A 25,642-nucleotide genomic window follows, 5' to 3' on the forward strand; every position below is an offset into this window, starting at 1 on the left:
CTTGGTTTTGTCCCTGTGTCCTTTACAGTAGTTCCCGAAAACCCTTTTCCCCATTGTCCCCTCCCCACTCCCCTCTGGCTATTGTTAGATTGTTCTTAATTTCAATGTCTCCGGTTATATTTTGTTTGCTTCTTTCTTTTGTTGATTATGTTCCAGTTAAAAGTGAGATCATATGGTATTTGTCTCTCACCGCCTGGCTTGTTTCATCACTTAGCGTAATGCTCTCCAGTTTCATCCACGCTCTCGAGAAGGGTAGGAGCTCCTTCTCTCTCTTTCTCTCTCTCTCTCTGCTGCATAGTATTCTGTCATGCAAATGTACCCACAGTTTTCTGATCCACTCATCTACTGATGGGCCCTTAGGTTGCTTCCAGCTCTTGGTTATTATAAATGGTGCTGCTGTGAACATTGGGGTGCTGAAGCTTCCTAATAATTGGCTTTGCGCACACAGCGAACAGCATTTGCTACGTGGCCATGGATTATTGCAGGTGATGCGCCTGTGATAACGCGTTTGTACTTGGGGACCACCGACTGAGACATCTCAGGGGCACAAGGGGGTTTTCCATCGCAGTCCATCCAGAAGGTGCATTTACATTGCGTAAATTTAAGGTGCGTGCTCGGCCCCGAGCACTGTGACCACAAGGCAGGCCTTGTTTGTGGAGTTGACCTTGACCTACTACTGTACAGTGTGGGCGTGGCGGTGGCCATTGTGACCCTACGGGCCCTTGGCACAGGCTCAGGGAGGCCAGAAATGGTATTTTCTTTTTAAAAATTAATTATTATTATTTTTTGCTCCTCACTTGAGGGTATGTTGAATTCTAGAGAGAGAGAGGAGGATGGGGGTGGGGGAGAGAGAGAAATATCGATCGGTTGCCTCCCATCCGGGCCCCCAGCCAGGGATCGAATCTACAACCTTTTGGTGCAGGAGACAACCCTCCAACTAACTCAGCCATCTGGCCGAAATTCTTCTATTTTTTTTCCTTTTTTCAAGTTTTTAAATTAACTTTATGAGGTGTCATTGGCCCACAGTAGAAGACCGGCAGACACGACCTTGAAGTAGGCACCCCACAGCCCGTTCTTCCAACGGGGCCACAGGGGTTGGTTGAGGGAGCCGAACTTGGACGGTGGCGGAGTGTCTGCGTGGTAGCGTTTGTCCCCTGCGCTGTCCGTCCGCCCTCAGCACTTCCCGGCGACATCCTTCTCCAAAGTCGTGTTGTTTAACACCTGAGTGGTTGTTATCACCGTGGGTTTTCCATAATTTTTTAGCTTTTCTCTTCATGTCAGACGTTTTCACTCATTTGGTTCCTGGTGAGCTTCAGACTGTAGGTAGACGGTCGGCACTCCTCTGAGTCACTCATTTCTCTCCTGGCTCTTCGCTCCTTGACCGCCAGCCCTGGAGGAACCGGGCACGGGCCCCTGCCCTGGCCCGGGGAGGGCGCGCACAGGGGTGCTCCTGCCTCAGGGACTCTGTCAGGAAGATGCGTTTCGTCTCATCGGTGGGCTCACCTTGGGGCAGCATTTGGACCCTTTGCCTCCGAGACCCTTACTAGCTGACCCGCCAGCAGACCACACCTGGGCTTTCTCCTGGGAGTTCNGCACTCCTCTGAGTCACTCATTTCTCTCCTGGCTCTTCGCTCCTTGACCACCAGCCCTGGAGGAACCGGGCACGGGCCCCTGCCCTGGCCCGGGGAGGGCGCACACAGGGGTGCTCCTGCCTCAGGGACTCTGTCAGGAAGATGCGTTTCGTCTCATCGGTGGGCTCACCTTGGGGCAGCATTTGGACCCTTTGCCTCCGAGACCCTCACTAGCTGACGCGCCAGCAGACCACACCTGGACTTTCTCCTGGGAGTTCTGTTCTGCTACAGCTGGGCTTCTGGTCCTGCACCCTTGAGATGGTGGACCATAGCCTGGGGGCCACCTGGCCACGGACAGACCCCCCCCCCGCCTCCCAGCCCAGGGGCCCTGGCCTGTCATCTGTGTGGTCGATGAAACGCACGTCACTCTGATGTCCCCTGGCTGGTGGATTTGACTGGAGCAGGAGACAGGTTGGGAGGGGGTGTCCCGCTGTGTGGTTCGACATTTGTCATCTCTCCCAGAGGGGCCAGGTTGAGTGTAGAGGTCACATTTGTCATCTTGCTCAGCATTTGTCACCTCAACAGTAGCCTCCTGCCCTCTTCTCCTCCCTTCCTCAACCAGATGGAGCTGCTGGTTCCCCGCCTTCCTGCTGGCTGGGTGCTTTTTACCCTTTTTATGAATTTTGGTGCAGAGATACTTTGACTTGAGCCATTGGGGGTGGAGGGGGGTTGGCTAGGACATGAGTGGGACTTTGGCATTAACACTTTAGTGGGCTCTGGTATGGTGTCCATGTTACAGAGGGGAAAAACCATGCCGACTCTGGCCCGGGATCCAGGGCTCTGCCTAAGCCAGCGTTGTTAGCTGGGGTTGTCCTAGGTCCCTAAAGCCAGGCCTGCTGGGAGCAGCTCAGGCCTGCTGGGAGCAGCTCAGGCCTACTGAGAGTAGCTCAGGCCTACTGAGAGTAGCTCAGGCCTGCAGCCAGGGCTGTGTCCAGGCTGGAGGCACTGGCTGGTAGAGGCAGGACTTGGCTCCTTCCTCCTCTCCTGGGTCTGTTGGCCACCTCTCCCCATGTCTGTGACCTCCTGCCCTGCAGAGACCCCCCTTCCCCCCAACACACACGCTGTGGAGGCAGCCTTACAGAGGATGCACAGCTCATTAAAATCCAGCGAGGACCCGGAGTCACAGTCCCTGGCTCCATCAAACAATGTTTCTGCTCACAGTTCTACGAAAACCCCTCCTCCACGGGGGGCCTTGGGGACCAGACCCGCCTCCTGTGCCCGCCAGAAGGGATTCTGCCCCTCTCTGATCTCCCTGGAGGGGGTTTGATGATCTAGGTGTTTTAAACCTGTCTTGTGCTTTGCACCAGAAATCTGCCACCGATTTTTCAGAGCCTAAGCGGTTAACGTTAGACATTTTGCTGCAAATACGTTGATCAGTATGCAAGACAGTTGTCATGGCTGAATCATGGTCCACAGTCAAGGTAAACAGATCTGGGGACGACAGGTTCTGAGTAGAATACAAATGGAGTGTGTTTCCGCCCAGAGGTTCTTGGCATTTCTGCTGTGCGGGTTGCAGACCCTCCCGGCAGGTGTGGGTCACCGGGAAGAAAGGTCTCTGTGAAATCTCCCGGACAAGGTAGGGCTGTGGCGTTGGATGTGCTATCTGTGGGAGTCATGATGGAGGGCAGAGGACTGGTGGGGGGGTGTTCTTGGGTTCCCTGCCTCCCCCACTTCCCTTCCCTCCCACAGAGAAAACCTCCCCGGTTTTCCCCGTGTGTTCGAATCATCATTAAAATACTCTGCTTTGCTGCACTGTGGAAGTTTGCATGTCCTTAATTGTTTTTCCAATGGGGAGATGAGGGGGTGTCTAAATGACCCACGGGAAAGAGTGGGGGGCAGAGTGTGTTCTCATTTCCTCGTGCTCCGTGCATACGTAATCCTCTCAAGTTTCCAGATCGCCCCAGCCTGTGCAGCCTGTACAGCCTGTGGTGAGTCCCAGGAATCCTGCCCTGCCCTGGGAGGCAGCTCTGGCGGCGGCTGCATCACGGGCCAGGTGTGCTTTCCCGATGATGTTGGCGAAGCTTTTAAAATCCTCCGCTCGCAGCTGGAAATCTCACAGCAACTTTGTGTCAAACAGTGCTTGCTGGGGCTGCTTGGTATTTATTTGCCCTGGCGTCGATTTCTGCCAGTCTGTGCATTTGTGGTTGGCTGTGATCTGGGAGCCCTGAGCAGAGAGCTGTACAAGAGGGTGGAGGGCAGCCTGTGAGGAGGAGGATGGCTGCGGTCGTGGGTCAGAGGGCCTGAGCAAGCGAGCATGAAGGGGTCTGCTCAGAAATTCTGGAGCCGTGCAAAGAGTACATTTGGAAAACGGCACCTTGCCTCTCTTGCTTGGTTGCTCCTGCTGCTTGTCCGCACTGCACTGCCGGGATAGCACAGGGGGGCCTCCTCCAGGAAGCCTTCCTGGATGCTCCCAGTGGTCCCCACTCTCTCACCCAGCATGCGGCTCTCAGTATGAAATTGCCCAGCCACGAGTCTGCACCACACTCGAGACTGAGCCCGTCAGAGGCAGGGTGGGGTGCTGCCGCCTCTGTCCACCTTCTAGCACAACTGCTGACTCAGAACCAGAGCTTTGCCGAGGTGCTTGCCTGACGCTGGAGGCAGAGCCCCCATTTTCGTAGGGCCACCTCTGGGCGGAAGGAGTGTCCCCAGTAGCCCCATTGCGTAGCCGGGGCACAGATGGAGACCCTGCGTGACAGCGTGACGGGGCCAGACCTGTCAGGGTCCCCGCGAGCATGCACCCCCGTGAGCTCCAGGTCCCCCGCGAGCATGCACCCCCCTGAATAAACGGAGGGAGGCTGATGGAGATGCTGCCGCCTCTGCTCCGCGGTGTCCCTGGGCTGAAGCGCAGGGCGTGGTGGAGCCAGCAGGCAGCACCCCCAGCTATAGTTTCCTCCTCCGGAACCCGGGTGCCCGTGCAGGCTCCGTGTGGGAGGGTCAGGTGACCAGGCTCTGTAGCATCTTCCCTTTTCGGCTCTGACATCACCCGCTCCTCCTGGGCGTCCTCTTTTCAGCTCTGCCGCTCAGGCCGTGTCCTCTCCCACCTGGACGGCGGTGCCCTTCCTCCACTCACAGCAGGTACCATGAGAATGGCTCACTGGGGAGCAGCCAGCACTCCACTGGGTGGGGGAAGGGAGTGGTGGGGAAGGCTCCTTCCAGACAGTGGTGTTTGAGCGGAATCTGAAAGACTGTGGGGAGCAAATCCGGTGCAGAGAGGGAAGGGAGCTTTGATGCCACAGGGCGTGGCGTGTGCAAAGGTCCTGGGGTGGAAGGGACTATGTGGCCGGAGCTGGGGAGGTTGGCAGGGAGCTCCGTCTTTGTGCCGAGAGCCAACAGTAGCGGCAGAGGTTCAGCGAGGGCTGGCGTGGCCAGACCCGGCTTCCCCGTGGGGCATGAATGGGAGAGACAGTGGGTGCGGGGAGACCGAGGAGGCCCTGAGAATGGCCAGCCGCCGCCGCCAGAGGATGAACAGAGCTTCAGGAGGGGACAGGGGGCCTGGTGCCTGGGTTTGGGAGTCAGCAGGGAGATGGGACAGGCGCCAAGTGCCTGAGTGAGGTCACCAGCTGAGACCAGATGGAACAGGGGGGGCCATAAGAGGATGGGGGTCTGGGAGGGGGGAGCAGGGGGCTGTGAGGCAGGTGGCCCCCGGAAACCAGGGAAGGATGCTCCAGATGGGGCGTGGGGGCCACACCCACGGAGAGGGAGGGGGCGGAGAAGGGATGGTTGCTTTGAGGAGAGGTGAGCCCTTGAGGGCATCTCGCCACGGGGAGGCAGGGTGAGGTCCGAGGCCAGGGCTGCAGGGAGAACTGGGGTGAGAAGCTGGGGGGGGCAAAGATGACCTGGCCCGTGCGGTGGGAGTGTTCTACTGTCCGACATTCCCTGCCCGTTCGGGGGGGCTGACGTGGTTTGGACCCGGGGCCTTCTCGGCAGCAGGATGCTCTCTGGTCTGTGGGCCCAAGCGCCTCTCCTCTGCACACGAGCTCAGCCCGGCACTGCCCGGGGTCCAGGCCAGGGCCATGGACGCATGTGCCAGGGGGCAGAGTTAGATGCGGGTGCGACGGTGAGGCTGGGTGTGGCCCCGGTGCACCTGGGCGCCTGCCTGAGTGGGTCCTGCCCTCTCCCTCCGCTCCTCCCTCCTCCTCTGAGGGGCTTCCAGGGCCCCTTGACCCTGCCCCAGGGCCACGGTTTCTGCCGAGCTTCGCTTTCTATAGCTTGTCTTAGAAAAAACAACTCACCTCTTCGTTTTCCCCGAATAAAATGGGATGAATATCATTTTGTCCTGACTACACACTGCCCACAGCCTCCCCCATGCCCCCTCCCCCCGCCATTCTGAGCTGGTGCCTAACTGGGGCAGGGAGGGGAGGGCCTTGGCGGGTTTGTGCTTATGACTCGTGCCTTCCAGCTTGAGCTCCCCTCGGCTCCAAGGCAGGCGTGAGGCAGTGGCCTCAAAATGCACGAACGCGGCGCATGGTGCAGGGGCCCCCACGCTTGGGGCCTTCACGAGGGGCCTGGTGAACGGGACTCTCGGGATGTTTTTAAATGGACATGGGCGTCTCCGAGGAGGGCGGCGACTCGGTGGCCACAGCGCCCTCGGCTTGCAGCATCTTGAGGGCCTGGTGTGCCGTTTGGGGGGGGGAGTGGTGGCTTTCGGGGGCTTAATGCACCCACCATGCTTCAGCCTCCGTTTCAGAAGATAACACAGAGGCCTCCTGTGTAGGAAGCTGGTGGTCAGGGTGGGAGGGCGAGCCGCCCAGCCCAGTGCTTGTCCAAAGGGCGGAGGGTTACTTTAAGAAAGGCATTTTTTTCCTTGAATGTTTTTAAATGCTTACATTGGTTCAAAAAAAAAAAAAAAAGAGCAACCCAACTGTAGTCACTTTGAAATTTTTGGGAACGTCACGGAGTAGCCAAATTAAGATTTTGTTTATCAGCATCGTAAAATTCTCCAGAAAGTTCCGAGGCGGATAGTTCAAAACGACCTCAGGGTGTGTTTATCAGGCATGACGTCTTTGGGCGTAACCGTGGGTCGGCGTCAGAGCCTCCCACCCAGGTTTCCGGGGTGGGGTGTCGGCAGAGAGTAGGGCCGCGCCCGCCCCAGTGCCCTGGGCACCTGCTCCCCGCGCTGCCTCCTTTCTGCCTGGTGCTTCCCTCCTGCCCCGGGTGAGAGCTGAGCTGAGAGAGGCCAGCCCCATGAGAGTCACCCCCAAGGACGATGGCCAGACCCAGAGAGGCCGTTCGGGGACTGGTCGCGTCCTGCCCTGGGTGCCCATGTTCGGGAGCCTCCCCGGGGTGGGAAGCAGGAGCTCGGAGGCTGTGCCGGTGTGGGCACGAGGGCTGCCTGTGTGAATGGCACCTCCGTGGGCCTCCCCGCGTGTCCGGTGGCTGGTCAGAGGTGACAGGGACACAGCAGCACACAGGGGAGCCAGCACCCAACTGTTTCACTCCTTAAATGTACGTCGCTGCTCCTGGCTGCGGGGCTGCTGTCCCGGCTCCCGCTGCAGCCGTGCCTGGACCTCTCTCTCCTCATCACGAACGTCGGGGCCAGGAGGGCTCTGTATTCAGAATTCCGAGTCCAAGTTCAGGGTGGGGAGCAGCCTTCCTGCTGGAAGGCGCGTGCCCGGGGCGAGGGCAGAGCACCCATGGGGGCTGCCTCGGGGACGGACACCTGACTCTCCATGGGTTTGCCTGTCGGCGGTACCAGGTTGCTGCCAGGCTGGTTCTTTGAGGTGCCTGGATTCCTGGACGTCTCACCTGCCCCCAGGTGACCGGGACATGGGTCCGTCACCAAAGCTGCTAAGCCCTGCTCACGCTTTTCAACCACCTGAACTAGGTGCGGGGCGCGGCCTGGGACATCTCCGTCCGGAGGGGAAGGGCCCCCCTGAGTCACCTGAGTGACGACGGTCAGGGCCGCCCCAGGCCCCCGGGGCCTTGGGCCCTCCTCCTCCGGGTGGTGCCTTTGGTGTGGTCCGTCTGCTTTCTTGCTTTTCTGGGGTTGACAAAAGCTCTCGTCTTTGCTGACTTCCAGAAATGGCCTCGGACATCCCCGGCTCGGTGTCGCTGCCTGTGGCGCCCATGGCGGCCTCCGGACAGGTGCGGATGGCGGGGGCCATGCCTGCCCGCGGAGGGAAGCGGCGTTCCGGGTAAGCAGCCTCTGCGTTTCCTGGAATTGGGCTCAATGCATGATGAGCAACACCCTTGACCTTTTAGGAAAATACTACCCCTCCCTGCGCTGGACAATAAAAACCCAGCGGTTTGCATCCTGTTTTGCTTTTGCAAGATCTCCAACTATGCACACGATTGGCTTCTAAGTGTTTTGGGTTTCAGCACCCTGCCGGGCGCTTCTGCGGGCTTCTCTTCGTGGGGAGCATGAGCTCCGTGACCCTGGGCCCCTGCTCGGGGCGTCTCTCCGAGGGCGGGACTCCCCCAACCCATCCAGCCCCTGAGCCCCAGCCCCTGAGCCCCAGCCGAGTCAGCTGCAAGAGCCCCCCGGCGCCCCCTGCCCTTTGCTCGGGCGGCCGGTCTTTGCTGGGCCGTGTGCGGAACCGTTCCTTTCAGTGCATGGGCACCTGCAGTGGGGCAGCTCGCAGGGCGCACCGCTCTGCGGGTGATTCTGGCAACGCGGTGGGTTCCCTCAGGGCTCGAAAGATCCTCCCTCTTCAGCTAATGGAGCCCAAGGCGCATCTGCTCCAGTGGGTCCCGTCCTAGAGCTCAAAGTCGGGACAGAAAGCCCTGCAGGAAGGACGGCAGCCGACCTCCGCAGGCTCCGTCAACAGAGGCAGTTTTATTTTCAGTGAAATATTTGGTACGCTTCTCTTGCAGTGGGATCGGGTTGTCCTATGAACGCAATTTCTGATAGCACAGCCCCTCCTCCCACGGTGACAGCAGAAGACACTTGTCGGGTCCGAGGCCCGCCAGGCGGGTGCGCAGGGGAGGGGTGCTACGTGTGGAGACGGGAATGGAGTGGGTTTGGAGGGGAAAGCGCGCTCTGGTTTAGCGTCACAGTTTGGGGCTGTAAAACAGCGCGTTGCTGGCCCAGTGTGGTCCTCAGAGGAGGGCCCGATGGTCACCGGGAGGGCAGATGGGGCTGAGAAGGCGAGGGTGCTGCGGCAGCCCGGTCCCCCCCGTTCCTGGTCTCTGCGATGGGGTGGCAAAGGGTGGTCGCGTCCACGGGGGCACACTTGGGGCTGCTGAGGTCGCCAGGGAGCGGCCAGCAGTGTTAGGTGGCGGTGCCAGCCCCCGAGCCAGCCTTGGAGGGGGAAGGCTGCAGGCGGGGACGCTCCAGGGCCTTCCTGCTGCCTGGGAGTCCAGTGCTGGGCTTCTGAGGAAAACTATTTCTGAGCTGTCTGCAACCCATCAGACCCGAGCCCCATGCCAGGGCTGCAGGCCTGTGGTGAAACGAAAGGCGTGGCCCTGTGAGCAGAGGCTTCACTCCGTTTCTTGGCGCTCAGGCCCCGGCACCGAGGGGGCCCCGCTGGGCCCGGGTCCGACGGAAGAGCGGTGGGTGGCACTGGTGTCCGGTCACCTCGGCTCGAAGATGCCTCAGGCTGGTCCCGGATGGCTCTGTGGCTGCCCTTCTGGGCCCACCCTCCTGGCACAGCCTCTTCTAATGTCCAGAGTGAAATCTGTGTGGTGACTCATATTCGATGGACATGATCATTACACAGTCCCCGGAGGGAGACTCACACCCCTCGCTGTTAACTAGCGATAGGCTCCACCGGCAGGCGAGGGAGGCGACCCGCGTTCTTCGTGGCCCAGGTTTCGGAGATGCTCTCGTCTTCCGCTCCTTGTCCCGAGTTCCTCAAAGTGAACTTGGCACCGCTGAAAAGTCCTATCTTGGTTTCCCTCCTCGCTATCCAGCTGCTTCAGTGTCGTCGAGGTAATAAAAGGCGCGAAACGAAGGGTGATTAACTCAGAGTTTCCACAGCGGAAGAAGCGAGCGTGAGCCCTGGCAGTCCTGCTTGCGAGGCCCCCCGGACACCGTGGGCCTGCGGCGAGCGCCGCTCGGAAATTGTGTTTTTTCTGGCGCTGTGTCAGCAGTGAGCCCTGTGGGGCCCTGGGGGCCGCCCTGAGCAGCCTTTATGCCTCTCCCGGGTTCACCCCACGTCACGCTCTCCCAATGACTAAACCTGAGAGCTGCCTGCGTGTGGTCATGTGCACAGGTGGGGAGGCCCGGTCTCGTGGTCCCTTATTTTTTGTGGACAAATCCTGGCTCCCAGATTCCCAGAGGCCTCGAGAAACCCCGGGCACTGTCCCTTTCTCACACCCAGTGCTCTAATGCGTGGCTGCGGCCCACGCTGGGACCCCGTGGGTGTGCCCGTGGAGCGTGGCTCTCGCTTCCCTGCTTGTCTGCTCCGTGGCCATCTGGGCAGAGGACAGAGCTGTCCTTAGGAAAACGAGGGTGACCATCCCGGTGGGCCTGGGACTTCCCGTTTGAGCACGGAAGTTCTGTACCCCAGGAATCGTCCGGGATCATTGGGATGGTCGGACACCCTAAATCCCCCAGAAGGCCATGCAGGCCGGGGAGGGAGGGCTGGCTCGTCGCACCCAGCGGGAGCCACACTCCTCTGAACCGGAGCGAAAAGGCACCTGAAAGGCTCCTGTGCCTCCCGAGTCCACTGCGGCTTGGCTCAGCGCCGGCCCCAACCCACTGGAGTTTTGAAGACTCGAGAGAGAGGCCCCATCTGAGACGGTTTTGACAGTCCGGGATGCTGCTTCCCGGACGAACACCAGGGGGCACTGTGGCTCTGCGTCTGTGCAGAACCCATCAGAGTCTCCCAGAAGTTAACTTTCCGGAAAGACGAGGTGGCTGCTGAGTCACCGTGCAGGATAGTGGTGGCTTTGCTTCATCACTTATAAAGTCCAGCGATCAGGACTCTGCAGCTGCCAGCCGCTACGAGGACGCCTCCAACCGCGTGGTCAGGCGTATCTGACCCTCCCCGTGGCGGGTCTGTGGTCTTCAACTCTGCCTGCCTTTCCTCCCGCGTCCCTGTCTCTCTGCCCAGGTTTCTATGGGGCCCTGACTGCCCTCTCTCCCGGGCGTCTGACTCCTTTCTTCTTCTGTTCCCGGCAGCGGGGCGGCCCTCGCGGCGGAAGTCAGGGCTCCTGCAGCTCCCCCAAAGCAGACTGAGGCCCAGACGAGAACTTAGGCCACGCCGAATACGAACTAAACAAAAGCAAACCCATGATACCATTTTTTAAAATATTTTATTTATTTATTTTTAGAGAGAGGAGAAGGGAAGGGAAGGAGAAAGAGTGGGAGAGAAACATCAGTGTGTGGTTGCCTCTCATGTGTCCCCTACTGGGGACCCGGCCTGCAACCCAGGCATGTGCCCTGACTGGGAATCGAACCGGTGACCCTTTGCTTCACAGGCCCGTGCTCAATCGACTGAGCCACACCAGCCAGGGCAATACCATTTTATTTGAATGTTTTTTAATCCTCACCTGAAGATACGTTTATTGGTATTTAGAGAGAGAGGAAGGGAGAGAGAAAGAGAAGCATGGATATAAGAAAGAAACATCAGTCGGCTGCCCACCTTCTCCCCGCGTGTGACCCGACCGGGGATGGAACCCACAACCTCTTAGTGTATGGGACAGCGCTCCAACCAACTGAGCTACCCGGCCCGGGGTTCTCATGATACCGTTTTAAAGAAGAAAATGCTCCTCTGCCCTGTCTAATCCAGGTCCCTATGTCCCCCAGTTACCCCGAAGCGTGGAGAACGCACCCCATCTCATTAGGGATGTGCTTGGACGCAGTGGCTCTTTCTGGGCAGGGCAGCTGGGCCATTTCCTGGCGGCCTGGGTGTCCCGTGCCTCTCCCAAGTCACCATGACCCACGGAGTCCCACCCTTGGGACCAGGGGTGGGGACCATGTCCCTGTGAGGCCCGCTGCTCCAGTGCCTGCAGCTGTGGCCTCTCTCACACACTCCACTCTGTTCTGTGCTGACGAGGACCTTCCCGGTCCTGCCTGCCAGGCTGCCCGGCCGCCCCTCTGCTAGGGCTTCCTGGGAACAGCGCCTCCCGTAGCCCTTTGGCCGCACTGAGAGCAGGACGGGCAGGGTGGCGGCTCTGAGACACTCCTTCCCAAGGACCCCCCACCCCGAGACGTCCCAAGAGCCCAGTGTCCGAACCAGCTCCCCCATTGTTCCTGAGTGCCCTTCAGACTAATCAAGCACCTGACCTCCTCGGCGGTGACTCTGCGGGTTCCAGAGAGGACTGGATTCTTGAGGAGACTTCGGGATGTTATTTAAACAAATATCTATCAAGACTTTTTGTTTCAATGTTTATGCCAAGAGGCCCAGCAACGTGGGGATGTGAGTGTTTATTTAGAGAGTTTCAACAGACAGCCGTGCCGGGGGGCTGAGGCTCCACGGCTCCACCCGGCCACGTCCCGTCCACATCCACGCACGGGGGCCTGGAGGTCGCGGCAGGGCGGCCCGAGTGTCCTTTCCACGGGGGCTCCCCAGGGCCGGCCGCGTTCCCACAGAGCACCAACAGCGGCGGGGGGGGGGGTCTTCCTCAGAATCATCGCCCTGAAAACTTCCTGTTTTCCACCCCCCCTGAATTTTTTTACTCTTGTCAACGTGTCAAAAAGTGAAATAAAAAAGGAAGGCTCACGGCAGAGGCAGTGGTGTGGGGGCAGCGGTGTCCCCACGATGAGGGGAGAGGAGGGGCCGCAGCAACAGACACCCGCGGCCTGACCCTGTGGGATGACCGTGAAGATACCGGTTTCCACTCTGCCAAGGGTCAGGCGGGGCAGACAGTTGTTCGACCGAGTAGAGTCCCGCCCTGTGCCTGCTGCTCAGGGGACCAGGGAGACTTCCTCCCTGGAATGACGCTCACCCGCGTCCTTGACTTTGCAGAATGGACTTCGATGACGAAGACGGGGAAGGTCCCAGCAAATTTTCCAGGTGAGTTCGCTTTACGTTCCTTAGACCTAAAGGCGCCCATGGCCACCCTTCCCCTGACCGGGAGACACGCAGGGTGCGGTGCCTCTGGTCACCGACAACGCATGCGACCCCAGTGCCGGGACGGGGGACCGGCAGCAGCCCTGTCATTTCCCAGCCTGGGTTGTCGGCGGTTACACAACAGTCACTGCCCATGTGAATGGATTTTGTCATAGGAGACAGACCTAGAGTTCAAGTTCAGGTTGAGACGAGGCCTCTTGTTCTGCCACAGAAGATAAGGAGAAATGTCAGAAACCTGGGTGGCCCCATTCTGGGTGCGGAACATGCAGCTGGACCCTGGGTTCCCAGGAAGAGTGTGACTCGGGGACCCAGGACAGCGTCTGTCACCCGAGGGCAGGCCGCCCGCAGATGGTGGGGACGGGCCGGCAGGTGCAGGAAGGCGACGGGGGGCCGGGCCCCACGGGGCTCACCCTCCCTTTACCTACTCTCTCTGGTTCTGTGAGTTCCGGTGGGAAGTGTAGCGGGGCCCAGGGAGAGGCGCAGCCGCCCCCGTCAGTCTTAGCAAAGTGCCCCTCTGGACTCACGTTCCCTGGGGCAGGGCTGCCTGGACGTTCGTCCCCGCCTCCCCGCCTGTCACCCACACGTTCCTCACTCTCGGCTGTGGGAGAACTCAGACACTGCCCCAGCTGGCCGGCAGGGTCAGGTAGATAGACAGCCTCGGTTATTTCTTACATGTTTTTAGAAGAGCAGTGTCCAGGTGGAGCCCTGGGCCTGCAGACCTCCCCAGCGGGCTTGTCCCGTGGCGGTCATCTCTGGTGGCCGTCCCTTCCCCCTGTGGTTGTGGGTGCAGCTCACGCTCGCAGAAGCCAGGCGGAGCGTGCACCTCGGCAGTCCTGGGGCTTCCTGGGGCCTCCCACCCACAGTGAATGTCTCGTCCCTGGACACACTAGGCCCCCCCAAGACCGTTCCTTCCCCACTCCTGCTTTGGCTCTGGGGAGGAGGGCGGAGGACGGCCTGCACTTGACCCCTGACAACGCTCGGGCTTCTAATCAGAACAAGACGTGAGTGTAACAACAGACGTGTGTACTGCGTTTCCCTCGGTGCCAGCGGGACTCCGGCTGGGCGAGCAGGTCCAGCCGTGTCCTGGGCAGGACGCTGTGGCAGGGGCGTCTCTTTGTTCCCGAAAGGTAGTGACCTTGGAAGGGAGGGCGCCCGCCCCTGTCCCCGAGGGCCCTCGCTGCTCACGGCCGCCCTTTTGTGGGGCAGCGGGGCCTTTCTGTGTCGGGGTCGGAAGTCCCCTCTCGACAACGCGCCTCACCAGGGCGACTCAGGAAGCCGTAGTTCTTGGGGTCTCAGAGAGAGGCAGAGACATGGGAACTGAGTTTGTGTGACGTTGAAGGTCCGGGTCGTGACGAAAACTCCCGCCTGCAGGGTGACCGAGGAGCCCTTGAGTCAGGGCCCATCAATTGACCGGGGCCCCCCTGTCAGAGATGGGACCTCAGCCTCTGTCTTTCCCCCACGTGTTAGAGATAAGACAGACAGACTTCCTGTGTGGAGTCTGTGTGAGCTGGGGCCCCGCCTCCATCCCGTAGGGCACCTGACGGCCTGCAGGTCAGTGGGTGCTCGGGGCTGCTCCGAGTTGCTCTGAGTTGGGGGGCGTGCCTGAGGCTGCCCCCCACCCGTGGGCTTTGCCGGTGGCTGTGGCTGCTGTCTAGGGGCGGCTGTCCCTTCCCCCTGTGGCTGCTGTGGATGTGAGTTCTTGGTGCTTGTCACAAGGGCCCTAGATTCCTGGGGGGCGATTCCAGGACATTTATTTAGAGATGAGATGGGGGCACCTGCAGAAGCCTGCGCCCCCCACCGCCCCCACAGAGGCCAGAGCCCACTCCCGTGTCGGGGAGGCACGCCACCCACGATGTGCCCTGAGCACCCAGCTGTCAGGAGCTGGCAGTCACTGGTCACTGGCTGTCCCCAACGTGCCCCCAACGTCCCGGGAGCTCTGACCCCTGCCTGATGTTTCTCTTTCTCCCCCCCCTCCCCCAACCCCTCCCCACCTGCTCCCGGGAAGAGAGAACCACAGTGAGATCGAGCGGCGCCGGCGGAACAAGATGACCCAGTACATCACGGAGCTGTCTGACATGGTCCCTACCTGCAGCGCGCTGGCCCGCAAGCCCGACAAGCTGACTATCCTGCGCATGGCCGTGTCGCACATGAAGTCCATGCGGGGCACGGGCAACAAGTCCACGGACGGCGCCTACAAGCCCTCCTTCCTCACGGAGCAGGTATGGCTCACCCCTGTCACCACGTGGGGGAGCGGGGCTCAGACTCCGTCCGGGGCTGGGTGGCTCACAGTCGGGACGTTCCGCCGTCTCCCTGCACCAGGAGACCCTCTCCCTGGGGCGTCCGTCTGACCTCTGCTCCTTCTGGGCTTCTGTCCCCGGTGCACTGAACGAGGCGTCCCGCAAACAACGGTTGGCATCTGAGCGATGCGCCTGCCGCGCGGACCCAGGGAGAAGCCAGCCAGCGTCATGCTGTTCTGCGGGTGGGGCGAGGGGCGGTCATGCTGGGGATAGTGTTGGTGGCAGCCACACCGCTCAGGTGGCGGCAGGGGTCACTGTGGCTGACCCTCGGTGGGCCTTCCGCCCGGCCTGGTCGGATCAGAGCTTTCTGTGCCCTGGGCCCTTCACCCCTTACTCTGGCCCCAGGAAGCAGCCGCTGTCCCTCATCCTCGCTTCATTCAAGCTGTGGCCAGAGTGAAAGAGCGGAGGTGGCCTGGGGTCCTCGGGGGCACTTCCTGGGGGAGAGGCCCCGGAATGCGTGTGGGAGGACGGGGGCCCGGGGGGGTGGGGCCCGAGGGGGACGGTGGGCGGGCGCGGAGCAGGCGGGCGTGTGGGGGCGCGCGGTGTGGTCGGCAGCTGCCTGGAATCTGTTCACGGCCCGGGAGGGAGGGTTAGAAAGAGCTCCAGGGACGTGGAGACACGTGCGCCCCATGCTTGTTGTGTGGCTGGTGTTCTCCTTCGTCACCGTCCCAGTGGCCTCCGGGGGGCCCCCTCAGGAAGGCGCTGGGGCGTGGCCGTGGCTGGGAGGACAGGCAGCCTGGCGGTTCAGGGCACGGGTGGCTCGGAGCGCGAGCGTCTGTGGTGACGGCCAGGACGAGCAGGGGGAGGAAACTCCGAGAGCGGGCAGGAGCAGGTGGGCAGCCAGGCCGAGGTGCAGTGTGCATCCACTCACTATGGGGGTGGGGGGGGCAGAAAGCCTTTTCTCTCCCTCCGTTTCTTTAATTTTTACAAAAATCCTGCTGGACCCTGCTGGGTCCATTTTGGAAGTTAATTCTCGTCCCTGTCCGTGAGTGAGCAAGGATTTCGAAGGCCGAGTGGAGAGAGAAGGCGGCCGTGCCGGTGAGGTGGGCCCCCCCCCACCCTTGTGTTTCTCCCTCAGTGACCGGGCGTGTTTTTCACGAATAATGGCTGCATTTGCGGAGTCCCTCCCGTGTCCCTCACACACGAGATCTCGCTTAGCCTCACGAGCTCTCACTGGGAAAAAGAAGAAGTGTGAGAAAATAAGCTGAGGGGGTGAAGGCACGGGGGACGAGCCCAGATTGGGGTGTCTGTTCCTCCCAAGTCCGTGCGCGTCTGCCTGGCTGTCGGTTCAACCGAGAACGGAGGCGAGGCTGGTTCTGACGTCCGGGCACGGGGCCCCGGTGGTGGGCGACGTGCCCCCCGAAGGCAGGAGCTGGGAGGGTGCGGGGTAGGGAGAGCCATCTGCCACAGGCGCCAGGCCCTGCCCCCTAAGCCGTTCCCACAGCCCAGCCAACTGGGCGAAACCGAAGACATGAAGTCACCAGCCCCCGCCGCCGCCTCTGCTGCAGGCACGGCGTCCGCTCCGCTCCCAGGCGGCCTCCGCCATTTCCACAGCCCTTCCTGTTGGGAACGTCTTCCCAGCACTGAAAATAGAAACGCTGACCCGGGCCTCTGCGTTAGGTCAGCGTCTCGGACACGCAGAGAGCGGAAATGCAGAGCAAGAGAAATGGGCAAAGCGAACCCTTCCCCAAAAGCCCACTTCCGCGCTTGTTTCCCAGGCAGAGGATGCAGGAATTCTGACTCAGTCTCGGGCTCGGTGACCCTCACAAAGCCCCCAGGTTCCGCTCACCAGCCAGTCCGTGTTTTCTAATCATTGGCAAGGACGCAGGCTGGGCCTCGTGCAGTGGGCCTTTCCCCTGTGTTGCAGAGGTTTGCACACACACAGTTACCCTGGAGCGAAGGATTCCCACCGAGGGTGTTTGCCAACCCCTGGCCCAGAAGGACGGCTTGGTCGTCCGGGGTCTGAGCAGGTGCAAGGTGGTGGGAGGCGCACCTGGGGGCTCGCACGTATGTGGCAGAGGTAGTTCCTCGACTCCGGCAGGTACAGAGCCCACGTCACAGGCAGCAAAGGGCTCCTGGGTGTGATGTGAGGGTGACTCGGTGGGCAGCTGCTCCTGAGCCGCCTTCAGCACCACAGAGAAAAGGCGCCTCACGGTAATGAAGCTGATGTTGCTCCTTCCACATCCCTCTCGGGTGGATGGGAAGGCTTCCTGCCGCCCCTTCCCTGACCCCACGTAGCTTCCTTCCCGCCTCCACTGCGGGTCCTGAGCCTGGGGAGTCAGGAAGGCTCCAGGGCTGGTGCACAGGACCCCAGTCCTCGCTGTGAGGTGACATGGACGATGCCACATGCCCTGCCACCCCCTGGGATTACGTTGAGACTCTGTTGTGTCGGCTCTCAAATTGTACTGGGAGTTTGACAGACAAGTAGACGTAAGGTGATGCTCTTATACCCAGTGTCTGCACTCTGCTCAGGAAGTCCGGGAAGGGAAGGGGCAGGGCGTCACATGGCCCCTCTCCATTTGTCCTATCATTTTCCCTCCCTTCCGTCCTTCTTCTGCTCCAACCAGACGGCTGCTGTTGGGATAGGCAGCCGTTCGCACCGGGGGCGACGCAGCACCTCTGGCGGCCACTCCTGGTTCTCTCATCCCCCTCCGAGCGGGCCTTTCCTCTCTCCCCACAGAGGAGTGGGGCTAGTTAAGGCAGGGCCGGCGGCGTTGACAGTAGCTGCATCTTAGGGCTGGTACAAGCTCCGTGCCTTTTAAAAATTTCATTTTGCAATAAAAAAAGAAAACGATCAAACTCTCCAAAACTTCATGGGTATCACTACGAGCCTTGGACTCAAAGGCAAAGGTCGCCAATAGGGAAACTGAACTGGCAGGGGTTTGCTGGTGCTTTCTCCTAGCGACGGCCCTTTCTTTGCAGGAACTGAAGCATCTCATCCTGGAAGCGGCGGATGGGTTTCTGTTTGTCGTGGCGGCCGAGACGGGGCGGGTGATCTACGTGTCCGACTCTGTCACCCCTGTGCTGAACCAGCCGCAGTCGGAGTGGTTTGGGAGCACCCTGTACGAGCAGGTGCACCCCGATGACGTGGAGAAGCTGAGAGAGCAGCTGTGCACCTCGGAAAACTCCATGACAGGTCAGCGCGGCCCCCTCCGGGGGGCGCTGTGGGGCCCTCGAGACCCATCTCTTCCAGCACACAGGTCAGGAAGCTGCAGGTCAGAAGGAGCTGCCTCTAGGTGAGGGGGTGTGTTAGACTTGGCTTCAGGGACCCTATCTCATAAAAATTCGTTTTCAGTTGGACGCGTTTCTTTCTCTATATTTTACCTGCAATTAGAGATATTGCCACCAGGAGGCGCTGTTGATTAGCCAGAACCACATGCTCTGTGACCAGTGAGGTGTGTGCCTCCCTGTTGGTGATCCCACTCAGGGGGGTTGCTGCCCAGGCCCCAGTTGCCTGAGATGAAGTTCCCTTGTGAGACGTTTAAATGCACTCAGTTCTGCTGTAACGACACGCAGGTCATATGAAAAAAATTTGCAGTGTACAGAATCGCGCGGTAGAAACCACAGGGCCCATGGGGAAAAGCGGGTCAGGGACACAGCACTCACGTGTCTGGGAGGGACACGGGGAAACAAACACGGGAGCCTGATAAAGATGGTGTGCAGCGTTCATTAGCCTTGGTTGCCCCCGTGGAGAGAGGCCCCAGGCCCACGAACAGGCCCATCCTGGGGTCCTGGGCACGAGGGCGTCCAGGTCTCCATGGTGGCAGGGGCACACCCTGCCCTGAACCCTCCTGGTGAGACCACGTTGGCTGTGGTCCCGCGTGGCCAAGGAGCCACGGTTTCTGCACGGCAACAGCGGTTTTCTCGGTGTTGGCAGGAGAGGGAGGAGGAGGAGGGGAGACGGTGCAGGCGTGAGGACGGGGTGTGCGTGTCTCGCCTCTGTGTCTCCCCAGGCGGGGACGTGGCCTGGTCCCGAGCACCACGTGGGCGTCAAACGACCGGGCTGACGTGGGTCCAGGAGACGTGCCCGCGGCCGCGTGGAGAAGCCCACGCAGAGGCCACGCGGGCCCCGCCTGCCCCAGCCCAGCGTCTGCAGGAGGTTAGGTCACCCGGCACTGGCAGCTGGGCCCCGTGTTCTGTGTTTGCCCACAGGATGTGGCTTTCTGGAACTCAGTCGGTGGACCCAGCTGGGTCAGATGGCGGGATGTGATGATGGTCAAGGGCCGGCCGGGCCCTGGCCAAGGGCTTAGCTCAGCGGCTGGCTCCGGGGCTGGGTGGACACTTCCGTCTGTGGGAAGCCTTTCTGCGTCTGGCACGGGTTCAAAAGACAGTGTGGCCCATGTTTGGGGAGAGGTGTCGTCGTTGGCGGGGGCCCTGGGCGGCAGCCGTGGCGGCAGAGTTGGTGCAGGGGGAGGGGACCTGGGAGCCGGAGGGGGCCGGGCCCCTCTTGTGAGCGCAGGGTGGGCCGGGCCAGTGGGTCCGTGTGCCTGGGGCGGCAGCGAGGCCCCTGGGAGCCACTGGCCCGGGACGGGACCCCTCAGGGACGCACGGCGGGTCACAGCAGCGCGCCTCACTCTCAGACAGGCCTCAGGGCTTTGCTGGCGCTGACAGTGGCTTCATAACCAGCCCAAGCGCAGTGAAAACGTGCGGTAAAAACTCGTAGAGTAAAGAGATGTGGTAACAACTTGTATTTGAAAACCCCAGGGGTGACCTGAAGCCTTTGATTATGGGATGAGGGTCTCTCTCTCTCAAGCTGTCCTGTCTCTGGGCACATGGCCTTTCAGCCCAGAAAGAGGTGGCGTGACTCGCCACAGACAGGTACCAACACAGCCGTCACCTCCCTCTCGGTATCAAAGCTGCGAGACTGAAGACGGACGTCCCAGGAGTCTCCAGGGTCCTGCGGGAGGCAGTGGCTCTCCAGGTGTGGTCCCCGGGCCAGCTGCGTGAACGTCACTTGTCAGCGTGCTGGAGGGGCAAACTCCGGGCTGCACCCCAGACCCACCGACGCAGAGCTCCCAGGGCCCAGGGATCTGCACTTGCACCCGCCCTCCGGGTCACTCTGAAGTTTGACAACAGGGGGTCCCAGGAAACCAGTCACCTGGTCTGAGTCCTCCCCAGGGTGGGGCGCCCCAGGCTCTCTGATCTCTGAGTTTAACTCCCCTCCTCACAAAGATGGGCCTGATGCCTCTCTGTGCGATGTCTCGTCAGCTGTGAGCCCGAAGGCAAACGTGTGTTTGTCCTTGGAAGGGGACCCTGGTGCCGTTGGGCAAATGTGCCCCGCGGGCCAGCGTCTTCGAAGGACCATGTCCTGGTCCCCATCTCAGGCCTGTCCCTCGGGATCTACAGTCTCATGGACCCTGGGGACTTACCTGCACCTGTCAGTTGGAGAGGCCCCAAGCCAGGGGTTTAGCCCATGGTGATGGGGGCACAGGATCCTGTGTGGGATCGGATGGGCTGGGACCGGCTGGCGTTGGCCCCGATACGCTGCCGTCCAGCTTGCATCTCTCGGTCCGCGGCCAGGCCTTTGTGGGGAGCTGCAGGAGGGGCCTGTCTGTAGGCCGCTGCCCAGGGCCCAGAGTGTCCAGCACAGGGAAGGGGCGGCAGCCCTCGGACCTCAGTCTGTAGGTCCACACGTCACAGGCTCTGCAGCGCCAGGCTCGGCAGGCGGCAATCAGGGTCGCCAGACAGCACCCTCCACGGCAGAGCTGGAGGACAGCGAGGACCCGCTAACGCAGGAGCCCAGGCTAGTGCCTGACGCCACAGGGGACGGCCAGCACGCACGTCATGGAGGGAGCCGACTGTGGTCACCGTTGCATCCCAGCCCACTCGAGGCAGCTGGGCCTCGTGCCTCACACTTCGCAAAAGGGCCCGAGGACGCAAGCGTTTCCAGCTCAGCCGTGCAGAGAGCCCTTCGGCAGAAGAATGTCAGGCAGAGGACCGGTCCCGCGGGGTCCTCTGGACTGTGCAGCCCCCTGTGGCATCAGTGCTGGGAAAAGAGGGTCTGCTTCCAGCTGTCAGTCACAAAGGTAACTTCATGAAGCCCACCCTCGCCCGTCCAGAGCCTGTTTTCCTTGGAACGCCCGCGCTCCGTCCTTGGACCAACGCCAGGGGCTAGGATCCTGAGCCCACCCGGCGGTCCACTTCTCGCCATATTAGGTAACAGATAATCGTGGCAAAAAAGAAAGAAAGAAAGAAATATGAGTTTATCCGCGTCAACTATTACAACACTGTTACTGGAAATATAAATAAAGTGTTCAGTGGCCAGAAAAGCAAGTTTATGTGACTTAGGCCCCTTGGAAACGGCGTGGTTGTTCGCGGTCGTGGAGTGAACACGCGGGCACCGGGGGACGCGTTCGGTGTCGGGCGGGCTGCCCGAGGTGGTGGTCAGCGCGCGTGACCGTGCGACCGCACAGCCGGGGCCTGGCTGTTTTCCGTATCTTCGCCGTGACTTTCCCGCTGGAAACCGCAGCCTCCGTGGCCCTGTTATTCCAGATGTTTCTTTGGCGCCCAGTCAGTTCTTGGGAAATATTTAGACAATCGGCCCTGTGGAGCTTCGCTGCGTTCACAGTGCGCTCCCGCGGCCGCACATGGCTTGTGTTCTTCTCTCATATTTTATGTTGAAAGATATTCCACGAATGTGCACCCATCTCCAGGCGGGTCAGCGGAGCCTGTTATCGCTCAGGCGCGCCGGCAGATAAAGGGGCCTGTGCCCTGTTCTCCCCTGCAGGCTGGGTGCCGGGTGGGGGGCCGGGGTGGGGGCGGCGGCTCTCTGCAAAGAGAGGTAGCTCACAGCAGCTATGTGTGTCTCTGTGCGTGTGTCCCTGGCCCCGGGGTCAGAAGCACCCAATGACAGTTACACTTCGTGACCTCCTCTGTGTTGGGTCAATGACTTGACCTCCCCCGGCCTCAGTTTCCCTCCGTGTGGATGCAGAGAGTCCCATGTCTCCCACAGAACTGCGCTCAAGCCCGAGATGACGTGGAGTTTGGGAACTGTAATGTTTGGGAATTGTAAAGAATCCGTTCACTTTTCGGTATGGGAAGGTCTAGTTAAACATCAGTATAGTGGCTGGGTTTGTTCACTGTCCATCTCCTGCCGCTTTCTTTCTCTTCCGACCCCCCTAGGGTGTGTCTTGGGATTTGGGCGCTGTCCCCTAGGGAAGGCTTGCGTTTTTTTTTTTTTTTCCGGTGACTGGGACCTGGCCCGCGCGGGCCTGGCCCTCTCGGGACTTCAGGGTACAGGACCAGTTTCCAGAGGCGAGACTGCGGTTACCGGGCCCACATTTCCCGAGGCTTCCTGCGAGGTTGGGCCCTGAAGCCAGGGCGGGCACCCCGTTCCCTCTCCAGTCCGACTCCTTTCTCATCCTGCCCCCACCCCCCACATGCCAGGACCTGCCCTGTGAGGCCCAGAGCCGCAGCTGGTTGGGGAAGGACCGTAGCCGAAGCGTGCCCAGTCTCAGCAAGGCTCGAGGGGCAGTGCCCAGCCGTGGCTCTGAGTGACGGGCGTTCCATCCGTGGGGACACTCTTCCATGAGAGAGGCAACTGAGGCGCAGGCAGCCTCCTCCGCAGCGGGTGTTACAAGGGTGGGGAGGCGGCCACGTCGGTGCGTTCTCTCTTCACAGAATTTATGCTCAACCAGGCGGACTCCCCACGTGGGTTAGAGAGCAAGCCTCTCTCCCTCAGAGGAGGCCCTGCCTGGGTAAGAGGAGGGAGCCCCACGGCCTCTGCCCAGCTGAGGTGTTGCTGGGTCAGGGTCCGCGTCGGGCCGAGAAGCCGGGAGCAGGCCCCCCAGGTGGAGCACGGCCAGGTGGAGGAGGGCGGTGAGTCCGTGCTGACCGCGGGAGCCAGTGTGTGTCCATCGCTGTGTGTGCACGGCGTCTGTTCCCTTTGAAGCGATGGACTGGAGAACTCTGACCCCTGCTGTACATCCACGTGGGCGTGTCCACGTAGAACAGCCACGGGAGTGTGTCTTTGACACGCTGAGAATAACCTCCGGAGATCTGTTTTTGAAATTCCTGTTTCCATATTACAGCCTTCGTTCGAAACCGGGGACGTCTGGGCAGCTCTTTAAAAAAACAGCAGCTTTGTAATTAAGTTTGTGAAATTCCCAGCCCCTCCAGGTTTGGTGGGGGTATGAAGCTTATGTAATTGGGAGCCCACCCCCTTTAAAAGCTATTAAGTATAAAATCAATAGATACATAAGAGCCCGGTCCCTGAAAGAGCGCAGTGCCCCTCGGCTCATTACCGGATCTTTAGAAGCTGCCCACGTTGGGGCGTCGCTTGGTTCTCAGCGTTCCACCAGGTGGTGGCGGAGCCCAGGTGTCCGCATTTCTGAAAGCAGTGCCCCACGTGACCCAGAGGGGGACCAGGGCTGCCTCCGGGTACAGTCCCCGACTGCCCTATTTACACCACCTGCCCTGTTTACACCCCCAGAGAAATCCCAGCAAGACCAAAATTAAAAACAGACAATGTTAAAGTTGTAGTGAGTGAGCAACACAGTTGCTAAACCCGCAGCTGCCTGCGGGGAACGTTTTCTGCAACAGTCTTGCTTTCTTCGTCCTTTGTCTTAACTTTGATGCCGGAGGAGTCGTGGAGTTGGGCAAGGAGGACTTGTCCCCCCCTGCGGCTATAAAAAGCAACTGTAGCAAAAATAAACTAGTAGTGTTGTTTTTAGGCAGATAATTAATTACTTGGAGCTACTTTAGAACATTTCCAAAGAAAACAGGAGTCATCGCTTCCTGCTGCTGTGATCTGGGTTTTAGAAATATTCTCACATGACGGCCCTGTTTTGTAATGCTCCGGTTAAAAATAACTCGGTGGCAAAAACATCAGCATGATCAGGAAAATTAAAATAGTTTCCCTTAAAAAAGAGAGAGAGAGAGAGAGATGCAGTTCTTTCCAAAATGCCCTGACTCAGGCCACGGGGCCCAATGGATGTGCGTGCGAATGCGATCTTTCCTGTTTATGGCTTTCTCAGTAGAAGCCAACAGAGCAGAACACGCGCGCTCAGTTTTTCCTTCCTTTCTGGGGATTCGCTGATTGCAGCCCACAGCCTGGCCTGCAGCCCTTCCCTGGGCCGGCGCTCCCCTGCTGGGTCCCCTGCTTCTGGCCGTAGCCTTCGTCACTCTCCGGGGAGCTCCTCAGGGTGTCATGCTTTGACCTGGAGTGTTAGAGAGCTCAAGCTGTGGGGACCTCAGAGGTGACCCAGGCCGACCGTCCCCGCAGTCGGTCGCGCGGCTGCCTCCACAACGTGCCTGGGAAGTGGGAGCGTGGCTCCTTGGCGAGCATCCGAGGGGCCGACTGGCCGTGACCCCTCCGAAGTGACCCCTTTGTGCTTAGTGTGGAGTCCCCCTCTGGTCCCCCTGCCACTGTGCTAAGCAGCACAGCCGGCCTTGTTTGGTGGGACGGGGCGTCTGCCCCGACACATGCGCGTGCACACACACACACTCTGGCAGCTGTGTGCTGGGCAAGGCACCTGAGGCGGCGGGGACCTCACCGCCCACGGCTCGCCTCGCCCGTCTTCCTGGGGCAGGCTGGCTGCGATACATCGGGTGACCCGAGAGCCGGGCCCCTTCGTGTGTCCAGACCGTGGGCCACACCCGCCTTGCCTGCTGACTCCTTTGGCCTCCTGCTTGCTTGCAGTTCTGGAGGCTTCTCTGAGGGACCCTCTCCAGTCTTTCCCAGTAGCCACTCACTCCTATGTATCTGTCAGCCCACGGGACTGCCCCGTTCACCTCTGTCCCACCCTAGACTCATGGTTTTCTTTGCAGCGACCCCCCACCCCAACTTCTGAGCCATTCAAGCCCCTTCCACTGCTTCTCTGTGTGGGTGCCAATGACCCCTGCCGCCTTTGTATTCTTCGATCATTCCATTACCCATGTGCAGGCGAGGCGAGGCGAGGCGAGGCATGGCCTCAGATCGCCTTCTTGACCTCCCCGTCAGCCTGGCCCCTTTCCACCCGAGGCGGCCGGTGGAGGAGGGGGGCTCATCGGTCACCGTTCGAACGGAGAGCCCTCCAGCTCGCATTGCTGGCATTCTTGTAGCATGACACCCGGGGAGGAATGTGTTTCTGTAAATCACACTCCAGCCTGTTCTAAACAGGAGGGAGAATTTGTGCTTTTGTCTGCAGATGAAATAGCACGAGAGGTGCCGGCCGCAGAGGGGGGGCCGTGGGGGTGACGACTTTTTAATGAAGAGCAGAACAGCGGCCTCGGCACGCGGCGCCCGGGCCACGCTTGGAATGTGAGTGTTGCAGAAAGTATCCGGCGCGGTGGGGGCCCAGCCGCCGGGGTGGGGGCGGCAGTGTGACCTGTCACCCACAGCCTTGGCTTCTCGGCCCTCGTCCCCGCCTCGGCCTGGTCACCCCCCGGTCACCTTCCTGGTCAGCTTCTCCTTCGTGCCTCCCCTGAGGGCAGGGAGGGAGACACAGGACCCACGGGTGACCCAGACTGCTTGGCCAGAAGGCTCCTTCTGGGTGTCTGTGGGTCCTGCTGGCCACCCTGCCCAGCCCCCTCTGCCAGCCGGCCTTGGGAGCCCCCTGGGCCTCGGGGGTCTTCCGCGATTGGCCATCGAGCCAAGCCCCGACCTAAACCCCTGCCGCCACCTCTGTCGGTCGGGAGAGCCTCTTGCTTTCCCCTGCGGAAGAGGGCGGTCCCCTCAGGCCTACCCCAGCGCCACCCCCCCCCCCCCCACCAAAGAACAATCCAGCCAGGAGGGCCATTCGCTCAGTGGGCACGACACCGTCCCTGGCGCTCATTT

The 25,642-nt window shown here is 60.6% G+C and overlaps 1 protein-coding gene across 3 annotated transcripts in view; it reads left to right on the forward strand.

Moving 5' to 3' along the window:
- LOC118991887 (fumarylacetoacetase) overlaps nucleotides 1–25,642 on the forward strand; it is a 111,740-nt gene that overhangs the window by 50,551 nt on the left and 35,547 nt on the right. For 2 of the 3 annotated variants that reach the window (XM_037053476.1, XM_037053478.1), the window contains exons 14-17: nucleotides 7,651–7,765; nucleotides 12,485–12,532; nucleotides 14,595–14,808; nucleotides 17,809–18,022. In XM_037053476.1, coding sequence (XP_036909371.1) covers nucleotides 7,651–7,765; nucleotides 12,485–12,532; nucleotides 14,595–14,808; nucleotides 17,809–18,022 — 591 coding nt within the window. The remainder of the gene's footprint in view (nucleotides 1–7,650; nucleotides 7,766–12,484; nucleotides 12,533–14,594; nucleotides 14,809–17,808; nucleotides 18,023–25,642) is intronic. The other variant, XM_037053477.1, reaches the window with a different exon arrangement.

The sequence above is a fragment of the Sturnira hondurensis genome, unplaced genomic scaffold (assembly GCF_014824575.4).
Source record: "Sturnira hondurensis isolate 20B ecotype Veracruz unplaced genomic scaffold, ASM1482457v3 Scaffold0007865, whole genome shotgun sequence".
Lineage (NCBI taxonomy): Eukaryota > Metazoa > Chordata > Mammalia > Chiroptera > Phyllostomidae > Sturnira > Sturnira hondurensis.